General features: G+C 32.0%; 1 protein-coding gene across 1 annotated transcript in view; it reads left to right on the top strand.

Annotated features, from left to right (window-relative positions):
• Nucleotides 1-10,436, top strand: part of LOC106478206 (phospholipase ABHD3-like) — a 47,508-nt gene extending 37,072 nt beyond the window's left edge. The window contains exons 7-8 of the mRNA XM_013938730.2: nucleotides 4,131-4,296; nucleotides 6,811-10,436. Coding sequence (XP_013794184.1) covers nucleotides 4,131-4,296; nucleotides 6,811-7,010 — 366 coding nt within the window. The 3' untranslated portion in view covers nucleotides 7,011-10,436. The remainder of the gene's footprint in view (nucleotides 1-4,130; nucleotides 4,297-6,810) is intronic.
• Nucleotides 10,437-11,133: the final 697 nt, after the last annotated feature.

Here is an 11,133-nt window from a genome sequence, read left to right as displayed (position 1 = left end):
TACATAATTCTATATAGTCTTCTAGAGAGAGAGCAGCATAAGCTTCTTGTGCTTACCTAGTTAAAACACTTTGTAATAATAATGATCATTTTTCGGTGGTTCTATTCCATGTTTGGGCAACGTTCTCAAAATGTTGGAAATATTTATCTACTTCATTTTCATTGAACGATGGTACTTTAACATATTGATTAAGTTCAAAGTTGTTATTTTGCCTTGGTTGATCTCAGTTAAGTCTAATTTCCATTTCTTTCAGCCTAATTTATTTTTTGGCTTTAATACGAGCTCATTCATTCTCCTTCTCAGCTTCATTATGAGCTCATTCGTTTTCTTTCTCGGCTTCAATACAAGCTTGTTCAGTTTCATTGAATGGTGCCACTTTAACTTTTTAATTTAACCAATGTTTCATCTTTGTGGCTTAATCAGGGTCAGTACATAGTTGTACTTACCCTGATGAAGCCACAAAGGCAATATTCTGGGTAAAATAAAAAGTTTATAATTATCTAGAGTATAAAGGTCATTTTTTCTAACCTTCTCATCTCCAAGATATCAGTATGCAGATCAGTACATGATAGTACTCAGAACAGGAATACCATGACAAATATCTGATGAATCCATGATTGCTGTAATGCAGTATGATGATGATTATGGTCCAGGAAGAATGGAGTTGTCAGTGCTTTAAGCAGTTTGAGGCTCAAGTAAACGAGTTTGCATACCATCTTTGTCATCACCACAAGAATATAGCTTAATAGCGGCAACCTCACAAGCTTCACCTACATTGCTGGCACCAGTGATGGTGACTGGGTTGTGTCATTAGCAGGGTCTGAAAACAAAAATGTATAGCAATTTTAAATAGAAAACCAGTATATAGCTCAAACATAACATTATAGTTTATATGATACATAAAATCTATAGTAAATATTGTTGTTGTACTTATTTATATATAGACTGATTAAAATATCATGTATAGGTATTCATGGATTAAATACAAACTTTGTAATTTAAAAGACATATGGATAGCTAGTTATTAATTGCATGTCAAAGGCTATATTAGCTACTAAAGTAGGAAAGCTACATAGTACTGTGCCTTGGTCATCGTGTGCTAGTCCTAATTTCTTTTGCTGGCAAAAAACATTCATGTATCACTGCAATCAGTTTCATGTCCAGTAAGAAGTGTCAAAGGTCTATCTTATAGGATGAAGAGTTCTCAGTAGAACCTGACTTTCCCAGCTTGCACACAATGACATAACCAAATACTAATCATGTCACGACTTCTGCTCATATACTTTATACTTTGTAGTCTCATGAGCCAAACTCTTACTGGTATACAGGTAATTTTCAAATTTGTTTAAGATTGGTACAATTCTCAGCTCCTTCCTTATATGAAGAAAAAACAAACCTAAAAATGCTTATTACTCAATCCCGCAATTATTTTATAGTTCTATTTCCTTGACACAATGATACTACCTTGTGCTAAAATCCACGTGTAGCTGTTACATAAACGTGACTGTTTCAGTTTAAGTTTAATGCGAGCATTATAGTTTATAAAGCGTGGATGTCATACTTAGTTATTTTTATGGCAAGTTTGTGTACATAATTGCTTAGAAATCGTAGGTTGTGTAGCATGTACGTTCAGTTGGCAATTGTTATATTGTTGCATCATGTTACTAGAACTTTCTGAATTTTTCTCATTATATTAAATGAGTATTATTGCATCAGAATATTTAGTATAGCGTGGAATGTTCTAGACTTCTATCATGATATAAATATGTATATTTTTATCTAGACTGCAGGATTGTGAGTTCAGTGATAAAGAATGTATAGTGGCAGTTTTTAAAGTGAAATTATTGTAATAATAAAGCAGAGATGAATAATTCATCTTGTCAATTTTGTTCTAAAGTAATTGAACCAGGCTGTGTGGACTTTGACTAAAAAGAGACAATTACTTAAAGCTCTGGATACAACTGTGATAACCAACAGTGTAACAAACATTTGTATATAAGTTTGACTTGTTTTAATATTATCTTATAACAAGTGGACTCTGTTGCTCTTTGTTTATTGTTGAAATTTATTGCCAACAAGTAACAAACACCTACAATCCAGCCTACAAACCTAACATTAGCAATACCACTTCAGGCTTCTAATTACAATGTGTCAACATAAGCTATGTGACTCTTTCAAGCCAAAAAAATGCTAATGCTTCATCAGGAGAATATAGACTGTGTAGAAAATGTTAAATACTATAAGCAACATAGTTTTTTACATCACAAATATAGGGGGTTCAGCCAAACCCCCCTTGCATACGTATGTGAATAAATATAGAAACTGGAGAAAATGGGTATGAAAGGCAAACACTATGGGAATGCTAATCATGTGAAAATGAAATACACCAGAGTACTGCCACTTGTTAATTAATAACTTGCACTGTGATTAGTTGTTATCCAATCAATCAAAAGGTGCTTCACCAGTGTAAAGCCAATAAAAGTACAACAGTCATACTATATCCAGTAGTAATGTGAATCCAGTCATAGCTCACAGGACTGAAATATTACATGAAAAATGTCTAGAAATGAAAATTTATCTGGTCTGTGATACTCCATGCAAACACTTGTGTGAAGACTTTATTTCAGTAGAAGTTGTATGTGAAACTTCAGGGTATATGAAACTGACATTTTTAGTAATAGCAGTGGTTGAGGTAGAAAACCAAAACTCTTCAAAAGTGAGATTAATTGAGTCAGTGTATGTTCTTTATGAGACAAATAACATTGAAGTGAAAATCTTGTTAACAACCTTGCTGTAAATACAGATGTAAATGCTACCACAAGAACAGTAAAATGCAGACCAGCACGGAGTGGTCTCATTAAATATGTAGCTACTCAAAAATCACTGCTGAGTGGAAATGAGCAAAGCTGGAGATGTGTATCCTTTACAGATAAACTCAAGTGATGACAAATATATGTAGATTCTGATCCATCACTTCATTACCTTAGGACCTAAAATCATTGGATGTAGACTGATTTTCCAGGATGACAGTGATCCCAAGCATAGAGTAAATATGGTGAACTGATATCTTGACAGTAGAAAGGCCAATGGAACACTTGCAACCATGGCTTGCATTGCACAACCTACCCACTTTTGTCTGGTATTTTCTGTGGCAATGTTTTATACCATTACTAAATTCATCTATTTGTTATTACCCATTGTTTGCGACTCCTGTGTACTTCCATAATTACTGTATGTTTGTAATATCTTAATTTACAAACATAAAAACAAAACAACATTGTAAAACAAAATAACATTTATTGTTGTGTTTGTATTAAAGTTTCAATACTTTTAGTTAATTTTTTTACACTTGCATGATGTTATGGATATGTTTAATAACACAGTGTGACTGTATATAATCTGTTTTGTAGTTGTATTCTGTTTGTAAACTATTCCATCACAGAATGGATCATGTAAAAACAGTGTGTGATCATTTTCTTCTCCCATTTCTCTGAAGTTTGTGAGTAAGAAAATTACCATTTTCTAAATATTCAGTCCAAGGTGTAATTTCATGAATTCTAGAAAACATTTTCTTCATAAAAAGACATTTGGGATTTTTGTATTTTACATATCTTGTTATGTATGTAGTTACTGATACACACAAATATTCATGTGTTATGTAATCTTTTATTTTTAAATGACCTATTAGAAAGATTGTCACTTCATGTGATTTTTTTATTCATTAATTGTTCAGTATTTTACTGTTTAATTATTTAAAAAATTTTGAATATATATTTATATTTTATACGGCTATTTCTACAGCTTTTCTCACACATACAAGCAGAAATACTAGATTATCAATATGAAACATAATAGATATTCTACCCTTGCCACAAACCCTACTGGAAATATTCAAACAAATTTAAAACTGACAGTGAACAAACATACAGGTATAACAGATACACATCACTGGTAAAATATGATCATTCCCAAAAATGTTATCTTATTATGTATAACTTTGTCCTAAAATTTGTACAAAGATTAATCTTTATTCATTTGTTCTAGAAGCAGTCACCAATTATACAGATGTTTTTCCACTTTCAGGTTCTTACCTTGTATATGAAGTAAATGCTTAATTATTTTATTTCTAGAGTCGCACAATACGTGAATTTGATGAGAGGTTTACAACTAAAATATTTGGATTTGAGGGTGTGGACCATTATTACACTCGAGCAACACTTAGAGGAAGGCTAGACAGAATAAAAACTCCCACACTGTGTGTGAATGCTGCAGATGACATGTTTGCTCCATTTAAAGGTAAGAAGCAAAATAAATTTTATATTTTAAGGAGTAGTCTTTATTATTAGATGATGGATTCATCAACAAAGTTTTAGATCTCAACATTATTGTACAGTAAACTTGATGTAAAATCCAGTTATTAAATGAAAATGCCATCAGGAATTTCCTTTCATTTGTAGAATTCTTAATGATATTTATAACAGAGAATGAAATTATTTAGGTGGACTTGCTTGAAATATGACACATCATTCTTTATTGCATAAAATTCAATAAGTATAAATAAATGTGTTAGATTAATTTCTTATTTTAAAAAGTTCTGTATGAATTATAGGAATTAATTACTTATGAAGATACAGAAAAAATTCCAGAAATGTGTTTTATTTTTAAATTTTATATTAATATTTGAAATGTATCAAAACTTTATCTTTGAAGCTTTATAACAGAAAGCTTTCTTTTTATTACATGTACTTTGTATTTGGTCCAATGAATATGTTTTATGCAGTTCATTAAGATCCCTCAGTTGAGACTGTCAGAGATCTTATTCGTAGTGACATGGAGACACAGATTGGCTGCTTCACCCTGATTTCTGCTTCTCGGTTCCTTCCAGTTTGTCCAACTCTTCCACTTCGTTTTAGGCTCTCTCTCTCAGTAGAGGTAGCCATGATCTGATATGGTACACCTGGCTATCCAGAAGCTCAATCTTCAGGCATAGAGGTTATGTAGTCTTTCGTACATCTGGGTTTAATTTATAAAGTTTTGTACTTAGTCCAAAATGAACTTTTATCAGTGGAAATGACAAGCATATCGGTAATGGTGTATTGAGAGGATGTGGAACCCATTTTGATCAGAAGTTCCAACCATAACTTGTGTTTTGACCTGGCTCTTTGGCAGAGGTTTTTGCATCTTCCACAATCACCTTGTTTCAGGCAGCCTTATCGACTACCATTCGATTATACCATTTTTTGCTAGATTATACAGAAAGATGAGTATTTTCTTTGCTACCTTCAAGAGTCCCTTATCTTGTTTTCACAGGATCCTACTCTGTGGTGAGTATTGCCCAGGTAGGTGTGCTTTTATCAAACCAATTCTACACTAGCAACTGCTAATTCAATGTACTTTATGAAGATTGCAACAGGCTCTGTAGAAATGAGGTGTTCCATAAGACCACTTTGGACCTGACCAGGTGGTATTACTATTCTATGCTGCACCCCCACTCATTGACCATCATGAGTTAAAAGCATAAGGGGATCATGCCCATCCCTGGCAATCTTTGGATTGAATAAATTAAGGTCAGTTTGTTTCACCTATTGCACTGTTCCTCAGGACTCCCCAGTGCACTTTACCCATCCCCCCCCCCCAGGTTCTACTAGAGGAGCTAGGGAGTCCTTGCCACACCCGGTTTCCAGTCACTTAGGTGGTGGAAATAGGCTTTTCCTCCAGAGTGTTAGAGTGACTTTCTCCACTCTTGGACAAGAGGGTGAAGTTGGGAACCCTCCTACTCGGGTCCCTGGATGTTTTTTTCCCAGATGTTGGTTGGAGTGGCACCGACCTACATGGGAGCCTAGTCGCAATACTGATTCAGATTTGACACTCGGCTATCTCGTTGGGTGTGCATGGCCTTTCTCTTTAGTTATTATCGGTTGAGTACATTGTTAATGGAAAAGGGTCCACTATCTCATCGTAATTCTGAATGTGGAGTGGTCCCATCCTAGATTCTTGGTTGAGCACAGTTGTTCCAAGTCCTCCCCAGTTCTGAGGGCAAGTGAAATGTACCTTCTTCACACGGTTGGGGAGTAAGGATGAATATTCATAATTCTGGACCGAATGAGTTCAGTTTCCTTTGGTTGAGGAAGATATACATGATCCCATCATTCCAAGCCTGGGGTGTTGCCTTTCAGACTTCTTCAGGTGGAGGAGAAGGTTTGTCCACTTCAATGTTGATTACTTTCTCGTCATGATTCAGGTGGCTCGGAACACATCACTTTATGGCTGTGGGTTAGGATCCACTCATATATATGCAGTCCAATTGCCCTAGCCACCAATGTGGGATATAGGGACCATAACCCCTTAATTCCAACCTGGAGTAGTGGAACCTCGGCTGTCTGATTGGAGCTGGTCTATAGTGATAATAACTCTGGGTGACGAGCACGCCTGTTCTGGATGTAGTGCAGTTCCCCCACTAGGGTGCCAGTCTTCTATTAACACACCCATGCAGACGCTTTCTGTATGGATAATGCCCATACTGGCCCTTCCATGTTATCAATGTGGGATTCTAGCTATAAGTTGGAGCAGAGGTATGTATGTTTTGGAACATTTTCCTAAATTTAAAATGTATTTACAATAATATGATGGGTGTACTATATGTTTCGAGTTATTAAATGTTCAACATATTTAACTTCTTCCCTTAGGTACACATCTAGTGACGCTGTTTGAAATGTTTTTTTCCTATTTATATATGTATGTATGTATATATATATATATTTTTTCTTTTAAAGATACTTAAGCTAATTTTGATACCTGTTTTTCTTGTAGCTCTACCACATGAAGAAGCAGCACAAAGCAGTCATGTAGCTATGGTGATCACTTCTCGTGGTGGGCATATCGGGTTTATGGAAGGATTACTTCCAGCTGTTCCTTTTTTCTCTGAGCGTCTTTTTGAACAGTATCTGAAAAGTCTTATACAAGTTGTAAAGTACAATACACTTAGAGAACTCTTCTGCAATGCTGAGTAGATATCTCAATGGCATTCCAATTCTAATTATGTGGCACTTAATTTTGCTTACATGTATTAGCTCCTTCCAAAAATTCCATCCGGACAAGTGAAACAAAAGAATAGTAACTTGCAGAGAGCTTCTCATGTATTTCTCGGCTCTTTGTCCACTGCTTTTTTTCTCATTTTAAAGGTTGTATTCTTGAAGAAATTGTTTTTTCGTTACATTATTTTATATACTGTTAGTTTCTATCATTGAACCTATTATATACGAGTTAATTTTGTATTGTAGTATTTGAATTAGTTTTCCTATTTGTTAGAAATAAAGATATTAACAAAACATATATATATTCAAGAAAATGTTATCCATAAAATGTATAGTTTAGTAATTAGCCGTTGCATTTTTAGAAAGTATTTTTATCATTTCTTAAGGTTTATTTTAGGTTAGGGCCATGATGATATTTCCTATGTATTTTCCTGGTATGTTTAAGTAAAATATGTGACAGTTACTTGAAACGGCTAGCATGGTGGAGTGATAAATTTAGTCATTTTGAAATAAAGTATAATTACAGGTAATGTCTATTGTAGATAAAACATGTATACAGTATGCATTTATATTAAATAAATTAAGATATATGCATAGCTATAATTTATATGGTTTTCATTCTCACATGCTGTTACTTAGAACATATATCAACTTTATAGTAGTTTGGAAAATAGTCCTGGAAATTATGATAAGAAATGAATTTTATTTTTATATTTTGCCAAATATTGCAGATTAAGTATGCCAAGTATAAATATTAAAAGTGTCTTTAATACTGTTAGTTAAGTGCTAAATTAGTGGTTTCATCCTAGTATTGATCTTTGAATGTTTTTGTGTGCCATCACTTCACATACATTGACATTTGCAGATTATTCAAGAGTTTAATGTCCTTCTTACAGAAGAATGAGACATTATAACTAAAAGAAATATAATTATGATTTTCATATTGTTGTCTGTAATTCATGCTTTTAGTATTGATAGGGAGTTAGCATATATGAATGTGAAATTTACATGGCAGGTGTGGTAGAGAAATGAACATTGTCTTATTACAGTTTTGCCTGTATTGTAAAATTTTATTTGAAAAGAAGAAACAACACTCAGTAAAGATGAAACAAAAAACAACATTTGATAAAAGTTTGCTTACCACATAGTAATTTTTTGACATTCATTTTTCACCATTGTAATTTTTGCTTTGCATTTTTAATGTTGGTTGTTGAATGCAAGGTGAGTTTTGAACTACTGACTTGTATCAGCATGTAAATTTTTCAAAGTATCTTAATGTGTAAATGGTTTGGGTGTTACTCAAACATCCATGACTTACCTATAGTTCATGGAAACATGCATTGAAAATATCAGTTATTAACTCCATTGACAGAGAAAATTATGTATTAAATTCATTATGAATTGTCTTATATTGTTATTTATTAAACTTAGAATACAAGTGATTTGGTCGTTTACCTTTGCTGTCTCTAACTTGATAATATGATCAATTATGTGTTTAAATGGTTACTAATTCCTTAGTTTCATAATTGTTTTTAATAATTTGGAAGGGCACGTTTTTTTATTGATGTTGTTTACCTTTCTTTTCTCTGTGGTTTTGTCAGTATTCTTCATTCATTTATGACCCCATTCTATTAAAGTTCAACATTTCTATTCAGTGTTATTACCTAATCTCTTCAAGTTCCCTACCTACAGTTTGATTATGAATACCAAAAAGTTTCTACAAATTTTACACTCATTTATAAATATATTTCCAAGTAAACTCTTTATTTGAATTACAGTGCCACTGCTTAATCACTAATAAGTAATATTGCAGCATAGTCACACTCATAGTACCACATTAACTTTATGGCTGGAAATATCATTAAGAGTTAGGGTACCCAAATGATGACACCAATGCATTTCTAATCATTATAAGTAATATAGTTTGTTCAATATAAGTGACTTAGATTGATCAACATTAGTAATGTAGTTTGATAATCATCTTTAATTAGTTGTGCTTGGTACTAGATATGTATGTTTTGGTATATGTAGGTTGCTTGTTTTGATCAGAAATTAATATTGATTTCTTAACATTTAAGTATTTCTCATTAACTTTAGAGTTCTTTAAAAAATTAAACTCTAAAAGTAGTATTTATAATATAATCATAAAAGTATGCATACTTGCTAGGTGGTCCTATTATCAAGTGTAGTATTGAAATATATATACCTCTATTTGATTTTAGATTCCACTTCTCACATGTCTTTTGTAAAAATTATATCACATATAAAATTTATAAAAGTATCATTACTTTCGAGGCTTTATTTATGGACTGCCTGTAGATGGCTAACAATATATTAAACTTTATGGTTTTATAAAACAAAGCTGTACTACTGCCTTCTATTTCTATCAGTATATATATATAAGTTTAAAGAAGCAGAATATGGCTTCTATATTACTATAGTACACTTAAGTAATATTTTTTTGATGAACTTTGATTTTTCTAAAGTTATTCCAATAAAAAGTGTAATGTGACACTTGAAAGAATTTTTTCAGTCTGTGGATAGTAGTAGTAGTAGAAAATATATTTACACTCTATAAAGACATCTGTATTCAAGCATGTAAAGTGATAGAGATTTCTGAATGATTTCTTCTTAATATACTGTGACATACTTACTTTGTTTCTTTAGCCCATGTTTTGGGGTTACCAAGTAGAAATTGTTGCTATATCATATTTTTTTCTTGGTATCAAAGACTAGAAATACATTACCACAGGATAATTTTTTAAAGTATTTATTGTTACTTAAGAAAGACATTTACACAAAAGTCACACAGAAAACTTTGCCTCCAGGTTAATAAAATATGACCAGTTACATGTACGTAGAATGTGGCCTTTAATAGTCTTTATAGATCATAAACAAACCATCTCAGTTTTGTCTCTTCCTCTTAATGATATTGGAAATATACATCAATAAAAATATACAAAAATAATTAGGAACTATATATTTATTTTATATATCATTTTCTATTTTAAGTATAGGTTTACAGTAGGAACTATTGTATCTTTTTTTTTATGGTATATGTAATAGCTTAGAATAATGTGAAACACATTTATAATGATTTATTCTGATGCTCAAGTTTAATATATGCACATGTATCCTTCATTCCTTGTAAGCACAGTCTGTGTTCATTGCTGTGTTTTCATGTTCACTACACAGAAAATGAAGGGAAGAAATTGTTTTGGGTAAAGAAGTATTCTTTCTTTAAATTCAAAGTAACTACATCAGTTTGAAGTTTTTATATATATTGACACGCACATAAAGAGAGCTCGTAGATATATAAAAGTCTCATAATAGATAATTAAGTTTATTTTATTTAATCCATAACATTTTAAGGTAATCTATTTCAAAGCAAAACCTTCGAGACTAAAACAACTGTAAATAGTATAATTTACATAATATAATATATATATATATATATATATATAATTTAGATAGGGGTCAAAATTACTTTAATTTTTTTAACAACTGTGTTCTCTGAGATAAGCAACTGAAAGGATGTTTTCATTGACATAACTTTTTTGTTCAGTTTTTAAAACAACAATAAAATCATAGAAGACAGCTTAGTAAGCTTAACCCTTACAGGTAATAGTATTGAGACCAATTTTACTTTTAAAACAAGTAATTATCCTGTAATTAATTATTTGTATGGGATGAAAGTTATTATTTTTTTATATCTCTCATTCATTAGTATTTTCAGAAAAGCATTATATAACTTGAAAAATAACAAGTAAACTGTACCTACCTTACTAAGAGTCTTGCTATAAATTTTTAATTGACAAGGCCTATCCAATGTATTCATCAAAGTTGCAGTGTCTTTAGGACTAGTTAGAGTGTACACAGTCCTTGAGACTAGAAATCAACACTACATGTTCTAGCACAAGTATAAAGTACATAAATAACACCTGCAGTTTTTCTGGTGATTCTCATTCTACGTATAGTTATTTTTTTTATCGTATACAAAACTAGTATGACCTTTCATGTCTTCCTTTAACAGATGAGGTTGTGTTGTATTCTCCTCAAACTTTATAGCCAGCCACTAATTTTTGTGCACAAATGATTT

This window comes from Limulus polyphemus, unplaced genomic scaffold (genome assembly GCF_000517525.1).
Source record: "Limulus polyphemus unplaced genomic scaffold, Limulus_polyphemus-2.1.2 Scaffold189, whole genome shotgun sequence".
Taxonomy (NCBI): Eukaryota; Metazoa; Arthropoda; class Merostomata; order Xiphosura; family Limulidae; genus Limulus; species Limulus polyphemus.
The sequence above is the reverse complement of the archived record's forward strand: the minus strand, read 5'-3'. Positions and strand labels throughout refer to the sequence as shown.